Source organism: Oncorhynchus gorbuscha, linkage group LG06 (assembly GCF_021184085.1).
Source record: "Oncorhynchus gorbuscha isolate QuinsamMale2020 ecotype Even-year linkage group LG06, OgorEven_v1.0, whole genome shotgun sequence".
Classification (NCBI taxonomy): domain Eukaryota; kingdom Metazoa; phylum Chordata; class Actinopteri; order Salmoniformes; family Salmonidae; genus Oncorhynchus; species Oncorhynchus gorbuscha.
The window spans coordinates 44,833,285-44,855,081 of NC_060178.1; the positions used below are offsets into that span (position 1 = coordinate 44,833,285).

Below are 21,797 nucleotides of genomic sequence, written 5' to 3' on the forward strand. Positions count from 1 at the left end.
TTCCATGTAAACGACCATGACACTCAACTATATCAGGAAAGAGAGAAGGGCGGAGAGATTATAGCTCCGGTCCAAAAAGGCAGTGTCCTACCTGGGGCTGCCTGCATTTCCACCAGTCCCCCGGCTGCAATCAGGGCCTCCATGATCTTCACATGGTGCTCTGGGTTTACGTCCGCACTGCAGGGAGAGGGACAGGCAGGGTCTGAGGTCAAATGAAGGGACAGATATGTCAAGAGTTCAAGCATGAGGAGAACACGGTCACGGATGTAAATATATGAGAGAGAGAGAGAGAGAGAGAGAGAGAGAGAGAGAGAGAGAGAGAGAGAGAGAGAGAGAGAGAGACAGAGTGTGTCATTCTTCTTATAACCATAACATCCATAAGTATGGTTGAACTGCAGTAGTAAATGGAACCAATTTGCTTCTTCTGGAAATAGTATCTTGGTTAACGAACCAGATCACAGGAGTGAAGGAGGAAAAGGAGGAAGTGGGGGATTTTGAGGGGAAAAGGCCCAGGTCACATCATGGGATGGTAAGCTAAGGTCTCAGGCAGACAGACTCCTCTGGTTCTCCTCTCTCTCCCGCCTTCCCTCTCTTGCCTGGTACTGGGTCAGAGAAAGTGTTGATTTACTTATGTATTCATTTCCTATAATTCAAGTCCTGTGATGGATACATATGTGACCTCTCTCTCTGAGGAAGCTGATGAACGCGTGCGGTGCTCTCACGACCGTAGTTTGACAGGCCACAACTCTGACATGAAATACAAGTGCGGAAGAGAGAGATCATGTTATGTTTACGCTATGGTTACTATGTACAGTAAACTATATGGTGACATTTGCATGCAAACACAACACTAAACGCACTATTTACAGTACCCTGCAGATGACTGGATTACATTTTCATCTTCCTTCCACAGTTAATCTGATTTCAACAACTATTGATCATGAAATACTTCTATGACCTACTACTACTTAACACTCTATAATCTCTGCTGTCAGAATTCTCTGCCTGGCCTAGAGCTAAAGGGTTAAGAAGACTTCCTCCCCGCCCTGCCGTTCCTATCTACTTTCGATCCAATGAGTTTACGTCTGAGTACCAAATGGTAAAAGCAGTGGTGGGCCGTCAGGGCCAGCAAGGCCTTCTCTGCTGGCCTAAACATCATCAGAATATATATATACCAGTGGTGGGCCGTCAGGGCCAGCAAGGCCTTCTCTGCTGGCCTAAACATCATCAGAATATATATATACCAGTGGTGGGCCGTCAGGGCCAGCAAGGCCTTCTCTGCTGGCCTAAACATCATCAGAATATATATATTTTTAAAATATATTTCCCCACAAATATGTATTAAATTATTCCCCAGAGTAAGAGTTACACTCTTCATTTCATAGCTTTCCTCTTGGTTGCACTGCTTCCAGCCCCAGGTTGAGATTTGGAGGGCTGGTCTTTATGTTAGATCTTTTATCCAATCATATTCAGCTATCATGTGTTGCCAGGGGTCTAAAATCTGCCCTCAGGCTTGTAGCTTAAAGTGAATGGAAATTAAAATTTTGTGTCAACCAATCAGCTTTAGAGTTGGCTATTGTACGCCTGCTGGCTGGCTCCAGTGTTACACAGGAGCCAGCTAGCAGGCGTAGTGCGTGCACGTCTTTTGATTGGATTACCAATATTGAGAGGCAGGTCCTATATGGGCAGGTCTCAGAACTAGGAAACTGAAATTGATCAACGAATTAATTTGCGTACTACTTAAGCTGTTTTTTCAACCCACAATGGCGGAAGGAGAAGATATCGATTTGGTCGAGGATATAATTATAACGCCATTCTCAAGACGAACTTTTCAAGAAAAGTTAGACATTGTCAGGAGAGGTCGCCCGACGCCGAAGCTACAAAGCCTGTCACCGGCGGGAAAGGGGTTCGTTCGCCACTTTCAAAGTTCAACTACGAGCGCTATCAATTACTCACAGGCTCCGAGAAGCACTGCAAACTGTACTGCTGGGAATGCCTATTTTTGCAAATGATCGATTTGGTGTTTGGAGCCACACTGGCTTTGCAAACCTGAGTTGTCTAACCAAGGCAGCAACGAGACACCAAAGTACGGCTGGGCACTTACAAGCAATGGTGCTTTTGAAAACTTTTGGGGACACCCGAGTGGATCTACAGCTCAACGAACAAGCGCGCAAGGCAACGAAGCTGCACAATGAAAAGGTATTGGACTCTTCCCCTGCAATAAAAATGTCAATTTCAAGGTGACGCAACGCCTGGTTATACTGCGTTTCTGTCTAAATGTATAGTGTCTAGAGCCATGGCATCATAATGATGGTAATAAGAGGTGGATTAATTCGGGTGGGACTGTGTAGGACTTCACTGAAGGCCAAGGCCCCAGAACCACGGCACGCTACTGGGTAAAAGGTAGTGCACTACAAGACACTGAGACATACTAAACTCCCCAGTAAAGGTCAGACAAATAGACTCAGGTTGGCCTCCATCAGGTTCTCTGGTGGTTATGGTCAGAGGGCTGAAACACCATGGGTCAAAGTTAATATCAACAACACAACGGAGTGAAGGGCCAGGGAGAGCAATGCATTCTGGGATAATCCAGCACGCTCACTCCTCCTGGTGACATCAGAGGGGAACGGCAGAGCGAGTGGAAGAGGCTAAACACATATATCACAGGTTCTGCCTCATTGACTGTGATCTCTTGTTCCAGTTTTATGTGAAAAGAGAAGCCAGAAACAGACTTTCCTCACTGATTCAGAGCAATTCACAGAGCAATTCTCCCAGTGAGCTTTTGCAGTGTATGTGAAACATCAACAGCATGCTCACCATGTCAATGCTTTGCTTGACCATTTCAGCTTACGATTTACATTGACAGGATGTTAACATTACCACCGAGCCAAATATTACTGCATACCTTTCCCTTTAGTAAACGTAGCTCTATCAGTTCATGCCCAAAGGCCTACAAGTGCACAGGGAATTCTAAACTTCCTTCTTCTTCTTCTTCTTCTTCTAAAATAGACTTGAGAGTGTACATGAAGAGAATAGGAACAGCATCACTATCAAATGGTCACTATCACTATCAACAACAACAGCAACATAAAAACATAATTGAAGCTGCTGGCTAGCAGGTTTTTATCTTAAAGCTCCAGGGTAACATGCTTTGTTTACATTTTCATTAGTTGACTGTAGCTGCAAGCCACATGTCAGTATACAGTATACCTGAGAATATAACATGCATAAGACCCATTTTTAATATGTTTCCTATACATGTTCGACAGTAAGTACACTCTTAGAAAAAAGGGTTCTTCGGCTGTCCCCTTAGGAGAACCCTTTGAATAACCCCTTTTGGTTCCATGTAGAACCCTTTGTGGAAATTGATCTACATGAAAATGGTTCTATCTGGAACCCAAAAGGGTTCTTTAAAGGCTTATTCTATGGGAACAGCCAAAGAACCCATTTAGGTTCTAGATAGCACCTGTCTATCTAAGAGTTCAGCCAGCCACACCACTTCATCAGTGCACCAATCAGCCTTACCTGAAGTGGGAGTGTTTGAAGATGGTCTCACTGAAGACCTGGCCTAGAAGTCTGGGGCTGGCCTGGTTCTGAGCTTCACTCTGGGCCACCTTGACCAGGTGTCTGGTGAGGTGCACCAGGAGCTGGTGGTTGGCCTGGGGCACGCTGGGGGACTCCAGGATCCTCTTCAGCTTCTCGCCACAGTCCTCCATGCTCTGAGTTTCTGGAGTAAGAAGACAGAGAAGGGAGAATGAGTACAAGTGTGTATTGTATTTGTGTGTGTGTGTGTGTGTGTGTGTGTGTGTGTGTGTGTGTGTGTGTGTGTGTGTGTGTGTGTGTGTGTGTGTGTGTGTGTGTGTGTGTGTGTGTGTGTGTGTGTGTGTGTGTGTGTGTGTGTGTGTGTGTGTGTGTGTGTGTGTGTGTGTGTGTGTTGGGACAGAGCGCCAGGCACTAGTAACATAACACACATATACTCGGTTCTTTGAATATTTGAGAGATATACTGGGAGATTTGAATAAAGATTCTAGCCTCCCCAACTGCTGCACTGTTGTCTAGCATAGCAACATGTAGTCTATACATACATGGATTTGGCTCTGATGGGACAAGTTATAAAGAACATGTCTTCTGTGTCTGTGGATGTTAGTAAAAGCAGCTAACCCAGCAGGCCTGGGATCAGGCTCAGCTCCTTTGTGTGTTGTCACAGCTCAGACAATAATGTTTAGAGAGGAGCAGTCATATTGATGCTCTCACCACAGGTCTTCTCTTCATTCTGCAAACAAGATGACATCTGTGCCTCTCCTCTGCTCTGTCTAGGCAGCTAGGGCTTCTTTCAAAGAAGCCACATAGCTTCTATCCATTCTAGATTCACTTCTGTAGTCTGCTTAACGGTGTTTGGTGACCAGCCTTGATTTGATGCTGTTCCCAAGGAGAAACCATCCATAACAACGACTACCCACTGGTCAAAAACAAGCTGAACTAACATTGTTTCCACGTCATTCCAACCCCAAAATTAAATGTGATGATGTTGAACCAACGTGGAAAACTGATTTGAAAAAGGTCATCAGCGTAAGGGAATTTGTGACTCGTTTCAGGAAATTAGGCGTATGTTGCGCGTGACTACTTTTATCAAAATGCATTTTTTGGGCAGATAGGCTTTCTGGAACATGTGTTTCGTGTGCCTCAACAACAAATTTGCATGCAATCTGTACAAATAAAATGGTTCAATCACGAGCCTAGTTTGTTTAGCCATGGAAAAAGTCAGAAACCTTCCCGCTAGCCATGATTGGCTGACATAATGAGCGGGCTGGACATGCCGAGAGATGAGTTTGGATTGGTCTGCCATGTAGCATGCCTCTGTCTATAATATGAGCTGATCAGTATGTGTAGGTAGTCCTTTCTAACGTGGCTTTTTGAAAGATATCACGTAGTAGAACTGTATAAGTGTTGCTCTCCACATTCTGGAGGACCGAGTTTTGAAATCAGTGGAATTAGACTATCATAGCTAAGGAGATGGATAGCAAATGGAGTTTGATTGCAAATATGCAGACAGAGTCAAAAAGAGAACACACAGAAGGCTGTTGTATAAAACACCTGTCTCCGGATTCAAGAGTAACCATCGCATCCGTGACAGAGAGGAAGAAGCGTCCATCCATATATACAGGTAAGATTTAGCTATCTAAATACTCCACTATGCAAGTAACTATTTCAATAGAATGTTTATGAAGGCATAGCTGGTAAATTCACTCTGGCTATCTACTCCGATTTCAGAGCACTTTGGTCTGAGTGTGGCAGAGCACAGAATAACTGACAAATTTACGAACGCTCAACACCCATTGTATATGGCCGGTGTCAGTAACCGTTGGCAAAAAAAGCGTAATTAAATTAAATTGTTGCCAGCAGCACAGTTGCAGTCAACAACACTCTGGATAACATAAATACAGCCTAACCAGCTCTGCTAGGGTGAATAAAATGGTCAGAGTGAGCTGTTCTCTCATGTGTCTGGAAGTAGCTAGCAAGCTAGCAAACGTTAGCCAGTTAGCTTGGTGATTGACTGCTGTTGTTGGGTCAGAATGCTCGGCTCAACCCTACTCCTCGGCCAGAGTGCTCTGAACGCTCCGAGAGCGAAACGGTCTGAATTTACAAATGGACAATCTCACAATGCTCTGAGGTTACTGAACGCCCAAAGCACACTCACATACCAGTCTCTACTTTTATCCAAAGTCGAGACAGCCTACAGGGACGAGGTGAAGGCTCTGGGAGTGTGGTGCCTGGAAAACAACCTCTCACTCAACGTCAGCAAAAGAAAGGAGATGATCGTGGATTTTAGGAAACAGCAGAGGGTGCCTCCCCTATCTACATCGTCGGGACCGTAGTGGAGAAGGTGGAAAGCTTCAAGTTCCTTGGCATACACATCACTGACAAACTGAAATGGACCACCCACACAGAGGCATAACAGAGTCTCTTCAAACTCAGGAATCTAAATACATTTGGCTTGGCACCTAAAACCCTCACAAACATTTACAGATGCACAATTGAAAGCATCCTGTCGGGCTGTATCACCGCCTGGTACGGCAACTGCACTAACCCAACCACAAGGCTGTCCAGAGGGTGGTGCAGTATGCCCAACATAGAACTCCAGGACACCTACAGCACCCAATGTCACAGGAAGGCCAAAAAAATCATCAAGGACATCAACCACCCAAGCCACTGCCAGTTCACCCCGTTATCATCCAGAAGGTGAGGTCAGTACAGGTGCATCAAAGCTAGTAACGACAGACTGAAAAACTGCTTCTCAAGATCATCAGACTGTTAAACAGCCATCACTAGCAAATTAGAGTCTGCTGCCTATAGGCATAGACTAGACATTACTGGCCACTTTAAGGAATGAAACACTAGTCACTTTAACAAAGTTTACATATTTTGCATTACTCAAATAAAAGTTATTTATAAAGCCCTTCTTACATCTGCTGATATCTGTAAGTCGCTCTGGATAAGAGCGTCTGCTAAATGACTTAAATGTAAATGTGCTGTACAGAAACCCAGCCTCCTACTCCCAAACAGCGAGCAATGCAGTTGTAGAAGCAAGGTGGCTAGGAAAAACTCCCTAGAAAGGCCAGAACCTAGGAAGAAACCAAGAGAGGAACCAGGCTATGAGGGGTAGCCAGGCCTCTTCTGACTGTGCCAGGTGGAGATTATAACAGAACATGGCCAAGATGTTCAAATATTCATAGATGACCAGCAGGGTTTAATAATAATAATCACAGTGGATGTCGAGGGTGCAAAATGTCAGTTGGCTTTTCATAGCCAATTACTCATCTCATTTTAATTTTTAATTTTTTTTATTTTACCTTTATTTAACCAGGCAAGTCAGTTAAGAACACATTCTTATTTTCAATGACGGCCTGGGAACAGTGGGTTAACTGCCTGCTCATATGCATATACTGTATTCTAAACTCAGCAAAAAAAGAAACATCCTCTCACTGTCAACTGTGTTGATTTATTTATTTTCAGCAAACTTAACATGTGTGAATATTTGTATGATCATAACAAGATTCAACAAGATTTAACTGAAACTTAAACTGAGCAAGTTCTTCAGGGAAACCTGTTTCAGTCTTCCAGAGATTTGAGACTGGGATGGAGGTTCACCTTCCAGCAGGACAATGACCCAAAGCATACTGCTAAAGCAACACTCGAGTGGTTTAAGGGGAAACATTTAACTGTCTTGGAATGGCCTAGTCAATACCCAGACCTCAATCCAATTGAGAATCTGTGGTATGACTTAAAGATTTCTGTACACCAGCGGAATACATCCAAGGAGCTGGAGCAGTTTTGCCTTGAAAAATGGGAAAAAAAATCCCAATAGGTAGATGTGCCAAGCTTATAAAGATATACCCCAAGAGACTTGCATATGTAATTTCTGCAAAAGTTGGCACTACAAAGTATTGACTTTCGGGGGGGTTAAGAGTTATGCACGCTCAATTTTTTTTATAGAAAAAAAAATCACAATAAAAAATATGTTGCATCTTCAAAGTGGTAGGCATGTTGTGTAAATCAAATGATTACAAACCCTCCAAATGTCACGCCCTGGCCATAGAGAGGTTTTTATTCTCTATTTTGGTTAGGCCAGGGTGTGACTAGAGTGGGCATTCTATGGTCATGTTTCTCTGTTTTCTATTTCTTTGTGTTTGGCCAGGTGTGGTTCTCGTCTCGGCCAGGTATGGTTCTCGTTCTTGTCTCTGATTGGGAATCATACTTAGGTAGCTTTTTTCTCTCCTTCAGTGTGGGATCATGTTCTTTCGGTTGTGTGCAGGTGGTTGGCACAACGATGCTGTTCGGTCGTTGTATTCTTTATTGCTTTGTTTTTTCTAAAAGTTTCACTTCATTATTAAATTATGTGGTACTCAAAGAACTCTGCGCCTTGGTATCATCCTTCCGATGACACCCGTTACACCAAAAAATCTATTTTAATTCCTGGTTGTAAGGTAGGAAAATGCCAAGAGGGGTGAAAACTTTTGCAAGCCACTGTATATATAAACTCAGCAAAAAAAAGAAACATCCACACACAACTGCGTTTATTTTCAGCAAACTTAACATACAGTGGGGAGAACAAGTATTTGATACACTGCCAATTTTGCAGGTTTTCCTACTTAACAAAGCATGTAGTGGTCTGTCATTTTTTATCATAGGTACTCTTCAACTGTGAGAGATGGAATCTAAAACAAAAATCCAGAAAATCACATTGTATGATTTTTTTGAAATTCATTTGCATTCATTTGCAGATGAAAAACATCCCCACAGCATGATGCTGCCACCACCATGCTTCACTGTGGGGATAGTGTTCTCAGGGTGATGACAGGTATTGGTTTGCGCCAGACACAGATTTTTCCTCCTTGGCCAAAAATCTCAATTTTAGTCTCACCTTACTCATGCTTTTTGGTGAACACCAAACATGTTTGTTTCATTTTTTATTTAAGCAAAAGCTTTTTTCTGGCCAGTCTTCCGCAAAGCCCAGCGCTGTGGAGTGTACGGCTTAAAGTGGTCCTATGAACAGATACTCCAATCTCCGCTGTGGAGCTTTGCAGCTCTTTCAGGGTTATCTTTGGTCTTGTTGTTGCCTCTGATTAATGCCCTCCTTGCCTGGTCTGTGAGTTTTGGTGGGCGGCCCACTCTTGGCAGGTTTGTTGTGGTGCAATATTCTTTCCATTTTTAAAATAATGGATTTAATGGTGGTCTGAGGGATGTTCAAAGTTTCTGATATTTTTTTAGAACCCAACCCTGATCTGTACTTCTCAACACATTTGTCCCTGACCTGTTTTGAGAGCTCCTTGGTTTTCATGCTGACGCTTTCTTGGTGGTGCCCCTTGCTTAGTGGTATTGCAGACTCTGGGGCCTTTCAGAACAGGCTAATATATACTGAGATCCTGTGACACTTAGATTGCACACAGGTGGACGTCATTTAACTAATTATGTGACTTCTGAAGGTAATTAGTTGCACCAGATCTTATTTAGGGGCTTCATAGCTAAGGGAGTGAATTCATATGCACGCACAACTTTTCCATTCCTTTATTTTTTTTCATTTCACTAAACCAATTTGGACTATTTTGTGTATGTCCATTACATGAAACCCAAATAAAAATCAATTTAAATTACAGGTTGTAATGCAACAAAATAGGAAAAACGCCAAGGGGGATGAGTACTTTTGCAAGGCACTGTATATACATATATATTATAGGCTACAGTAAGCTACTAAATAACATGTCCAGTGGCACACTGACTCACCAATTGATGATGAAGCCATAGGCTATTGCCACGACAAGTAGCCTATCTCAAGACATATAATCCATAGATGGCAGTTCCCATTCAAGTTAGGACTGGCAGGCATTGCTAGTGCACCCAACAGTCAAATTGACAGGGTAAGAGATTTCAAACCGTTCTATGGATTATGTGTTTATGGCCACAATGTAACAAGGTGTATATTTGGCACACACGCTGCTTAAACTGCAGCCTTCTTGAGAGCGGGCTCCTGAGTTCTCCTGTGGTTGAGGTTGCAACAAAAAAAGTACTTCATATATACTTCATATATAATATACACTATATATATTGTATATATTTGTTTTATTATGAGCCTGGGCCCAGGGGCTTCAGCCCTGGTAAACCCCTGCCTTAATCCGGCCCTGTGTGCTGATGATTATAATGTTTGTAATACTAACATATACATTCCACTATGCCCAGCGAAGATAATTACATTGTGCTTACTGAATTAAATTAAAGCGATCTAGCCATTCAGACCAGACTTACTGATTGAACCTCTGTATTAACTACATAATAGGTACTAAAATCTAATGCAGCTAGCTATCTTCATTCACACATAATCTACATGAAGGTAGCAGAATGTGATCCATATTGACCTATTAGAGTGGTGCATTTGGAGCTCGCAGGGTATTCAGTGTTAAAACCCATGTTTGTGATTGATCGCAATAACTCAAAGTGCTCTGGACTTAACCCACAACCAGCAGTGTGACCTCAGTAAATCTGTCTGTCCTGACTGACATTGTGAATTTTAGCTGAGAGTGGATGAGTGTTTGAGTTGAGCCTTAGTGGTGTGTGTGTGTGTGTGTGTCTGTATTTTAGCTGCAGACAGAGCATAATGCAGCACCATAAGTGTTCAGTATAGAGCACCTCATGTCTAGTGATAAGGACTACTCTCCTGTTAGCTGCTCTTGTTGCCTGGCTGAGGCTGGCCTTTCTCTTAATGAGTTCCACCCATGCCTGGGGCCATTAGCGCTGGTCTGGTTAAGCCTGGCCAAGGGTGCTTATTTGAGATAAGTGTCTTAGGGTCAGGGGTCAAAATTTAGCAGGACCGTGCACATACCTTTCATGGGGCAGGTGTTCAAAATGTAAAAAGGGTACCCAGACTTGGAAACAGGCGCACGTGAGCCATGTACAGGCAGACCAAAGGACAGAGTAGGAGTGGGGGGTGGCAAACTTGACAACGTCACAATAACTTTGGGGAAGTGGCTTCAGAACAACAACAAAAACTGTATACAAAAGATATATAATTATACCACCACCCAAATGGGCACTTGAAGAGTGGGAGGGCAAAGTGGCAGGTGCTTGGGTACAGGTGACGGAGGAGGTGGTGGCAGGTCATGTGTGTGGAGATGGAGGGTGTGTGTTTGTGTGTAGGTGTGTCGGGGGGCTGTGTGTCGGTCAGAGCTGTTAGATTATATATGGTCGGCCAATCCGCCTGATCTGGTAGAGGTCAGCTGTGTTGACCTTCTCTCGTCTCGCCTCCTCAGACCACAGACGCAGCCGATGACCGCTACCTACCTAGACCCCCTGCTCTCCCTCCCCCACAATTCATCCACCTCCCGTCTGGAGCTGTTATCGCCCTTCCAGGGCCCCTCGGTCTTCAGGGCCCCCCTCGGTCCTCATTAATACGATCTGACCCTGGTTCAATAGACGACAAAGCTGAGAACTTGGCCTGTCTATCTGACCCTGAGAACCTACTGGAAACTGGGAATGGGCACAGAGGAAGGTGGGAGGACCTTTGGGTGCCACTGATTGGTCGAGTGGCTTTCCATCTGTCCCTTAGGACACGACACCGGGGCAGACCCGGAGGATGGAAGGAAAGCAGGACGGACGGAAAGAAGGAAAGAGGGTAGACGTGGGTGCTATAGGGCTGCAGACCGTTCTAATGGCTTCCCATATGGACCTGACCTACTGGGCACAAGGACACTGGGCAGCTCAGGGAGGAGGGGGAAAGTGAGGGTTAGAGCTGGGTGCTAGGCAGACCTGGGTTCAAATACTATTTGGGGTATTTCAATTATTTTCAAAAACATACTGTATGTAAATAAGTATTTAGGTATTTTTTTTGGGGGGGGGAGTACAAGTAGTTGAATATTGGAATGTATTTGGAAATACACGGACTCAAATACACTTCCATGCACTGAACCCAGGTATTTGAAAATACTATTTAAGATAAGTATTTGAAAATACCTTCAAATAGGTTATTTATAGGAAATTATTTGAAAATACTCAAATACACAGAAAATAAGTATTTACATAACAAATATTCAAATACACATGTATTTGAACCCAGGTCTGGTGCTAGAACAGCTGACCGGTCAAATGGCTTTCCTGGAAGTCTGTATATACATCAGCAACCTAACTATAGCTACCCACCTTTGTTCAGTCCAGATGGGCATGGTCTGGTGGGAAAGCTGGCCCTTTGCCCTGGGTTCATAGAGAGGTCTATCTGAATCTGGATTATGCCAATAGAATGACTGACCACTTCTCTGGTCTGACAGACAGACACAAAGGGATGAGACTGAGACACTTGGCCGGAGTCTGCTGAAGTTATGGTTACACAGTCAGTTGCATGGTCGGTCAGACTGACCATGATCCTCCCCGCCGGCTGGTCAGTTGGTCTACCTTGCAGAGAGAAGGGTTTATATAAATGGGTTTAGGAGGCTTTGCAGGTGTGACAGAATCCACAATAGGGGGATTTGGGATGGTATTGAAGGGGATTAGGTGTAATGCAGATCAAGAAAATGAAGGAAACATTTTTTGAGAAAGGAGCTGAGGGAGGGAGGAAAGGGAGGGCAGGTAACGTGGGAATTGGTGATGATCGTCACATACAGCGGGGAGAACAAGTATTTGATACACTGCCGATTTTGCAGGTTTTCCTACTTACAAAGCATGTAGAGGTCTGTCATTTTTATCATAGGTACACTTCAACTGTGAGAGATGGAATCTAAATCCAGAAAATCACATTGTATAATTTTTAAGTCATTAATTTGCATTTTATTGCATGACATAAGTATTTGATCACCTACCAACCAGTAAGAATTCAGGCTCTCACAGACCTGTTAGGTTTTCTGGAAGAAGCCCCCTTGTTCTCCACTCATTACCTGTATTAACTGCACCTGTTTGAACTCGTGGCCTGTATAAAAGACACCTATCCACACACTCAATCAAACAGACTCCAACCTCTCCACAATGGCTAAGACCAGAGACCTGTGTAAGGACATCAGGGTTAAATTGTAGACCTGCACAAGGCTGGGAAAGGCTACAGGACAATAGGCAAGCAGCTTGGTGAGAAGGAAACAACTGTTGGCGCAATTATTAGAAAATGGAAGAAGTTCAAGATGACTGTCAATCACCCTCGGTCTGGGGCTCCATGCAAGATCTCACCTTGTGGGGCATCAATGATCATGACGAAGGTGAGGGATCAGCCCAGAACGACACGGCAGGACCTGGTCAATGACCTGAAGAGAGCTGGGACCACAGTCTCAAAGACCTCAAAAACCATTAATAACACACTACGCCGTCATGGATTAAATCCGGCAGCGCACGCAAGGTCCCGCTGTTCAAGCCAGCGCATGTCCAGGCCCGTCTGAAGTTTGCCAATGACCATCTGGATGATCCAGAGGAGGAATGGGAGAAGGTCATGTGGTCTGAAGAGACAAAAATAGAGCTTTTTGGTCTAAACTCCACTCGCCGTGTTTGGAGGAAGAAGAAGGATGAGTACAACCCCAAGAACACCATCCCAACCGTGAAGCATGGAGGTGGAAACATCATTCTTTGGGGATGCTTTTCTGCAAAGGGAAAGGACGACTGCACCATATTGAGTGGAGGATGGATGGGGCCATGTATCGTGAGATCTTGGCCAACAACCTCCTTCCCTCAGTAAGAACATTGAATATGGGTCATGGCTTGGTCTTCCAGCATGACAACAACCCGAAACACACAGCCAGGGCAACTGAGGAGTGGCTCCGTAAGAAGCATCTCAAGGTCCTGGAGTTGCCTAGCCAGTCTCCAGACCTGAACCCAATCTAAAATCTTAGGGGGGAGCTGAAAGTCAGTTTCGCCCAGCGACAGCCCCGAAACCTGAAGGATCTGGAGAAGGTCTGTATGGAGGAGTGGGCCAAAATCCCTGCTGCAGTGTGTGCAAACCTGGTCAAGAACTACAGGAAACATATGATCTCTGTAATTGCAAACAAAGGTTTCTGTACCAAATATTAAGTTCTGCTTTTCTGATGTATCAAATACTTGTCATGCAATAAAATAACACAAATTAATTACTTTAAAAAATCATACAATGTGATTTTCTGGATTTTTGTTTTAGATTCCGCCTCTCACAGTTGAAGTGTACCTATGATAAAAATTACAGACCTCTACATGCTTTGTAAGTAGGAAAACCTGCAAATACTTGTTCTCCCCACTGTATATATATATACTGTATATAGAGAGAGCCCGGGAAGGACAGGCTGAGTTCTCTGCAGCATGACAGAAGCATCTAGATTAGCTAATGATTACTATACACAGCATAGGTTAACAAAGCCGACTGTACAGCCTGCATCTCAGAGACATTAGAATGTTAACCAGAACCAGAAAGCCAATTTTTCGGACAAATAAATGGACCAGGTGTCATTTATACACTGAGTATACAAACCCTTAAGAACACCTGACCCAAACACCCACACACAAGCCAGTCAGTGCACTGTATCATCTCATCACCAATGGCACTGACCGAATCTTCTACCAGTTTAAAGGTGTAGTAGGCTAAATGTCCAAGCCAAGCTTTGGTTCCAACATGTCAATGCTGTAGTCTACAGAAAATGGCATCTTGGTTGTTAAAATGTTTGTTGTGACTTTACATTCATGAATCTGATGACTGTTATTTATCTAATCAACTAACTATGTTTAATTGTTACCCGATTCAATTAATAATGTAACAATTAACTCATTTGGAATCTGGGGCACCACGAGAGTGGCTGTTTAAAGAGTTACCATCTCCTGAATTAAACTCCAGAGGTATTTACCTATCACATCCACACAACAGTCAACGTATTAATCATAACCTTGTATCTTATCATCATTCTGAACAGTCGTAAACTCCCGCATCTGCAAAAACCCCAGGCTTACTTATAATTCAGTACTACACAAATGTATTTCATTATTTATTTACTAACTAAATGGTAACACAGGATAAACATACACACTTAATACATTTAAACAGGTCCCCAGCGGACTGACACAATATGGTGGCTTGTTACAAAGGGAGAGAGCGAGAGCGAGAGACATAAACTTGGTACATTTAGAAACCACTCTCAAAGTAATCATATACTTTGCACCCGTTTGGAGTTAGAAATCATGAATGTAATTACATGTAAATGTCTTGTTTCTTTGTGGATTTCTGTCAGAACCAGGCTTTCTTGGAAAGGTTGTTGGGCCATTTTGCGGCACGTTTGTAAGGCTCTGATTGTCCAAAAGGCGTCCCCACCCGTCTCCTACTGTTGCTCTCCTCTGCCGTCGCCCGGCATCCTGCGACCCGTCGTGTAGTCCTGAACAGAACTACAGAAGTCAATCTGCTTCCAATCGCGCTGGAAGATAATTACTTGAAGAGAGGCTAGCCAGCCGTGTCGATAGTAATAGAATACAATGGTTTGAAGAGAGTAGTAGAATGGTCCCACTTAAATTCACTTTTATAGATACTTTACTTATGACAGCTAATCAGCCGTACCAGTGATTGTCCGGGAGATGACGTTATTGTCTCAGATAGGACAAGACCATAATAAATCAGTTGCTAGACTTAAGTCTTTGAACCTCCTCTCAGTTCACACAGACACAATAGAGTTCTAAGAACCCTATTCTGTTGCATACAACAACCATTTGATGTAATAACAGTATTATAACATAATCTTGTCATTTCTCCACGATAGCTATCAACCCCCCACCAGTTCTTTCTTCTCTCACCCACAGAGGGGTGAGAGAGGGTCTGGTTGAAGTCATCCAGCTGAGCTGACCTATTTGGATCCTCAGAGGACAGTCATGACAGTCCCCTCCTGGTGGGTTCAATCTTGGAAGGATTCTGCAGGTTGCAACCCACCACAAGAATGACCATAGGGTGTCCTGGTTTGTGGATAATCATGACAGTCCCCCTCTGGTGGTTTAATTTGGTAGGATTTCTGAAAGCTGCAGACCCACCACAAGAATGGCCATGGGATGGCCTAGTTGTGGATCGTCGTTCTGGACCGTCGTCCTGTTGTCCAGACTGGTGGATCTAGGCAGTAACTTAGACATACGTTAATAACGCACAACACTCACGAAATACGTAATTACATTTCTTCCCCAAATGAGCATTGTGGCTCTAACTTGTGGTTGTATGGGGAACACAAACAAAAGATGTACAAAATATAGTGACCACACCTTAATCATCTAATTGGTCTATATTATATATACATCCATGGTCTTGGCTAGAAGATTCGATCATGGAATTTTGTCTAATGGCATATCTAGGGCGATCCAGCTAGCGTTGTGTTGCTTAGCGCACTATCCTAAATGGATAACTACATGATAAGTCTACAGCAGTAAGGCACTAGCTTCAGACATTCTACACTGCAGGAATGACCTATGAACCTCTGGGGAGAAACTGGTGATTAATGTAGCTGGAGAGTCAACGGGGCGTCAGGGTCTATTTTCAACTTTACCAAGACTGGTATTTTGCTCCAACCCTTAAGTGATCCTCGTATAAATCCTCATTAAAGGTTCCATTGTGCATGTGCATTTATGCTTGCACAAGCGTACATGCCAAGGGCAAGAAAACCAAGTATCCTGGTAGGCTGCAAACCTGTTCAGAATGAGTCTGACATCATCAGATAATTTCCATGTCAATGACCGTGTGTCAATAAGAATCGATGCCGACCTCAAGCTATATACCAAGGGGGCCTGTAGTGGTTTTACTACAAGTCAATGTGTCTTACACCATTGTAGTGGCAATACGTATGAAGAACTCTAGTTCATAGCTTTGTTATCCACGGAGGAGCTAACCTCACGATGGAAGTATGCACTGAATCAGTCGTATGTGGTGTGATCATGGTTCATGACTTCTAATAACTTTCCTCCTGAATGGAGGGTTCTATTTATTAGCGGCATGTGTGTTAAAAAAAATCTAATTATTTTACCTTTATTTAACTAGGCAAGGCAATTCAGTTAAGAACAAATTCTTATTTACAAAGATGGCGTACCCCGACCAAACCCGGACGCTGCTGACCCAATTGTGCGCCGTCCTATGGGACTCCCAATCACGGCCGGATGTGATTCAGCCTGGACTCAAACCAGGGACCGCTGTGCCACTCTGGAGCCCTTATGGATTGGGGGTAGACGCTGTTCAGGAGCCTTTTGGTCAACGACTTGGCACTCCGGTACAGCTTGCCGTGCAGTTGCAGAGAGAACACTATGACTTGGGTGGCTGGAATCTTTGACAATTTTATGGGCCTTCCTCTGACACCGCATGGTATAGAGGTCCTGGATAGCAGGGAGCTCGGCCCCAGTGATGTACTGAGGATGTACGCACTACCCTCTGTAGCACCTTACGGTCAGATGCCGAGCAGTTGCCATACCAGGCGTTGATGCAACCGGTCCGGATGCTCTCCTTTGTGCAGCTATAGGACTTTTTGAGGCCTGGGGATCCATGCCAAATCTTTTCAGTCTCCTGAGGGGGAAAAGGTGTTGTCGTGCCCTCTTCACGACTGTCTTGGTGTGTCTGGACAATGATAATATGTTGATGATGTGGACACCATGGAGCTTGAATCTCTCGACCCGCTCCACTCCACTCGACCCACTCCCCCCACTTTAATGGGGGCCTGTTCAGTCCTCCTTTTCCTATAGTCTATGATCAGCTCATTTGTCTTGCTCACATTGAGAGAGAGGTTGTTGTCCTGGCACCACACTGCAAGGTCTCATCGTTGTCGGTGGTCAGGCTGTTGTGTCGTCAGCAAACTTAATGATGGTGTTGGAGTCGTGCCTTGCCACACATTCATGAGTGAACAGGGAGTACAGAAGGGGACTAAGAACACACCCCTGAGGGGCCCCAGTGTTGAGGATCAGCCAGGGAGAGGTTGAAAATGTCAGTGAAGGCACTTGCTCCCTCACCTGCTTTGAGTACATGTCCTGGTAATTTATAGTCCATAATAGTTTTCAAGCCCTGCCACATCCGACTTGCATCAGAGCTGGTGTAGTAGGATTCAATCTTAGTCCTGTATTAATGTTTTGCTTGTTTGATGGTTCGTCTGAGGGCATAGTGGGATTTCTTATAAGCGTCCAGACTCCTTGAAAGTAGCAGCTCTAGCCTGTAGCTCGGTGCAGATGTTGCCTGTAATCCATAGCTTCTGGTTGGGATATGTGTGTACGGTCACTGTTGGGACGATGTTGTCGATGCACTAATTGATGAAGCCGGTGACTGAGGTGGTATACTCCTCAATGCCATTGGATGAATCCAGGAACATATTCCAGTTTGTGCTAGCAAAACAATCATGTAGTATAGCATTCTCGTCATCTGACCACTTCTGTATTGAGTGAGTCAATGGCACTTCCTGCTTAAATTTTTTGCTTGAAAGCAGGAATCAGGAGGACAGAATTATGGTCAGATTTGCCAAATGGAGGGCGAGTTAGAGCATTGTATGCGTCTCTGTGTGTAGAGTAAAGGTGGTCTTGCACATGTGACATGTTGGTAGAAATGAGGTAAAACGGATTTTAGTTTGCCGGCATTATAGTCCACGGCCACTAAGAGCGCCGCTTCTGGATGAGCATTTTCATGTTTGCTTATGGCCTTATACTGCTTGTTGTGTGCGGTCTTAGTGCCAGCATCGGTTTGTGGTGGTAAATAAACGGCTACTAATAATATAGATGAGATAGATTGATAGATAGTGTGGTCTTACAGCTTATCATGAGGTATTCTACCTCAGGAGAGCAATACCTCGAGACTTCTTCAATATTAGATATTGCGCACCAGCAGTTATTGACAAATAGACACACACCCCGCCCCTCATCTTACCAGATGTAGCTGCTCTGTCCTGCCGAAACATGCTCAAACATGATCTATATTATCTGTGTTGTTGTTCAGCTAAGTCTCAGTGAAACATAAGATATTACATTTTGTTTATGTCCCATTGTTAGGAATGTCTTGATCGTAGTTGTCCAGTTTGTTTTTCAATGATTGCACGTTGACCAATCATACCGAGGGTAGTGGGGTTTACCTAATCGTCTGCGAATTCTTACAAGGCACCCCGCCCTCCTCCCCCTTTTTCTCTGTCTTTTCTTCACGCTGATGATGGGGATTTAGGCCTTGTCTCTACAAAGCAGTATATCCTTCATGTCGGTCTCATTAAAGAAGAAATCTTCGTCCTGTTTGAGGTGAGTATTCGCTGTTCTGATGACTAAAAGCTATTTTCGGTCATAAGACACGGTCGCAGCTACATTATATACCAAAGGAGTTACAAACAATGTGAAAAAACTAATAAAATAGCACAGTTGGTTCGGATCCTGTAAATAGGCAGCCCTCCCTTCCGGCGCCATATCCCAATTTATCAGCGTTAGCTCTCATGTTAATAATTTGACCGCATGCCTTGCGGGTTGATACCATTCCCTTTTATGTTTTCCTTTGTAAAAAGAAGCTGTTACAGGACTATTTTATTTACTGTAACGGAAATGAAAACATGCAATGCGTTACAGTAGGCCTTTAGAATAATGCAAAACATATCCTTGACTATGCCAGTCAGCCCGCACAGCTGGCCCATCGAAACGACACCTAAATTATACCAAAACTAATTTCACACATAATAAGAGTATAGACGATATTAAATTGACAATCATCTGATGAGTGACAATATTAGGCCTATCAGATGTCAAATTGTATATGAAGTGATTGTAGTTTACATTTAAAGATGCAAGGAAAGGATCATCACTTTATCAAATCCTCCTTCAGAGTCACATGGAGGTAAAACATTTTATATATAGTATCAGACAGAGCATATTCTGCCGTTTCTATTACACTTACCTTTGTCAAATAACTCTCATAATTCAAAAGTTGCAGCTCTATTTCCAAATGGAACTTTTTCCCAGAATACCTGTGCTGTCCGTGCGGCAGCATTGCTCTGGCTACTAAGCAAAAATGTAGTAACATAATAAACTTCAAATTAAAATATACTATTTATTTATGCAATTCATCCTTTACAATTGTTCATGCTGTTGTTTAGGAATATAGCAGATCATTTCACCTGTGCACCTGGCTGGTTATATCATTTCTAATCATTTTAGTTTCAACTTTGTCAAAAGAAGCTGTAACTGGACTTTATTAATTACTATAACTCTATTACGAATCGAATCTACAAATAAAGTTGATCAAATAGATTACACAAATGTTTTTATTGTAAGAGAAATGAAAATAGCCTATAGGCCTACATTCTTTCTAGGACGTTGTAGAACTACACAAAACGTATCCTTTACTATTGTATATTTTCTTTTTATGTGTATATTTCCACTAATATTTCTTCATACAATTAATCCTTTATAATAGTTTATGCACTATTTATCAAGAATTGGTGCTTTATGTTTGCTGCATTTGCGGGTTGGTATGCATCTGATGCATATGTTATGCTAAAGGGGACGCCAGGCAACGTTCTCTAGCGGATACTTATAGGCAGAAAGACCAGACGGTTCTAGTGTTAAAGGGACACTTTTGGATTTTGACATTTATCTACTTCCCCAGAGTCAGATGAACTTGTGGATACCATTGTTATGTCTCTAGCATAACATAACTAACATAACTAGTGTTAGCATAATGACTGGAAGTATATGGGTATATGCTAACATCTTCTAGCATTCTTGCAGATAGCCATAGTCTGCCAGTCATTGCGCTAATGCTAGTTAGCATTGGCTCACGACAATAGCTCTAACCTCCTTCATACTGGACACAGAGACATACAAATAGTATCCACAAGTTCATCTAACTCTGGTGAAGTAGATGAAGGACCTCATTCCCAGAGTATCCCTTTAATCCTGGGTTAAAATTAACTTAACCTTCTTTCAAGTGACAGCAGAACTCTGTGATGGGCTAGCCGCAATAAGTCTGTGCAAACCGTATCTATGTCGTATCCATATGTCCTAGCTGATTATGGACTGTGATGTTTGATGTTAGTTAATCATTACCATTGTGAGTGTACTGTTACTGTACCTTGGGCAGTGTAGACCAGTTCACTGTAGACCACAGCTGGGATGATGGGGGAGGGCAGGTCCTGGAGGAAACCCCTCAGAGTATCAGACAACACTGCCACTTCATACTGGTCCACATCCACTGAGACTGGGTCTGAGAGGGAGGGAGGGAGAATACGAGGGCGGAAGAGAGTACGAGAGGGAGGAAGAGAGTACGAGAGGTACGAGAAAGAGACTTGTGTTAAGAATCACAAGTTCTGCAATCCTATGTAATTTACAAGAGAACACAAAACAATGAGGTGTGACTGGCAGCTCATGTTTTCAGCTGTACTAGTGGAGACAGACAGAAGTGTTGGTACAGCAGCAGCCTGACACTGGATGGCATTCTGAGCTGTAGTGAAATGAGTCAAAGGAGTGAAACAGAAAGAACCTACCGGATGTACTACATACAGAGAAAGAATGCCCTAAACCAGCGGGATGTAGACAAAACAGTCACAGAGATCATATTTGTGTGTGTGTGTGTGTGTGTGTGTGTGTGTGTGTGTGTGTGTGTGTGTGTGTGTGTGTGTGTGTGTGTGTGTGTGTGTGTGTGTGTGTGTGTGTGTGTGTGTGTGTGTGTGTGTGTGTGTGTGTGTGTGTGTGTGTGTGTGTGTGTGTGTTCTGGGTGATCAGGTTCATTGCATTAGGGGAGGACAAGCCGTGACACACTGGAGGACAAGCATTGATTTCTCTAAAACTAATTGTCAAATAAACTTTCCAATCATGACGGTCCACTAAACCAGAAGTAAATTTATATCACTGTGACCTCTTTCTGACCCCCTTCCAACACAATATGATAATTCAAGAACAGTTCTGTAGCTTGTGTGTGGGTGTGTTGTGGAGTCACTGATCCTGCCCCTCCATGTGGAAAAGTCGTACAGAGGGCAAGACATTATATTAATTTTCACTGTGTTCAGTGACAGAGGACAGAAGGATGTATGTTTCCTTGGCACACGCTAGTGACAGTCAACCTGTGGTTAACTGTTTTTCTATGCTGGGGTTGACTGTGTTTGACTGACAGTAGTAACTCTCTGTGAGGATTAGGACAGGATGAGGACAGCCCTCTCATGGCTGACAGTAGTGGCTCTACTGTGAGGATGAGGACAGGATGAAGACTGGGAGGCAGTTTAATCACAGCTAATGAACAGGCTCTGGGGACCTCAACCAGCATCATTACACCACTGTTGCCCAGTCAGACTACAGGGGATTGGGACCAAGAAATCCCCACATCATTTCCCTCTCACTCCCCATTATTATGA

General features: G+C 43.5%; 1 protein-coding gene across 1 annotated transcript in view; it reads right to left on the reverse strand.

Moving 5' to 3' along the window:
* LOC124038008 (phosphatidylinositol 3-kinase regulatory subunit gamma) overlaps positions 1 to 21,797 on the reverse strand; it is a 296,718-nt gene that overhangs the window by 158,311 nt on the left and 116,610 nt on the right. Inside the window, exons 5-7 of the mRNA XM_046353357.1 lie at positions 20,522 to 20,653; positions 3,526 to 3,727; positions 92 to 177 (exon numbers count right to left, since the gene is read on the reverse strand). Coding sequence (XP_046209313.1) covers positions 92 to 177; positions 3,526 to 3,727; positions 20,522 to 20,653 — 420 coding nt within the window. The remainder of the gene's footprint in view (positions 1 to 91; positions 178 to 3,525; positions 3,728 to 20,521; positions 20,654 to 21,797) is intronic.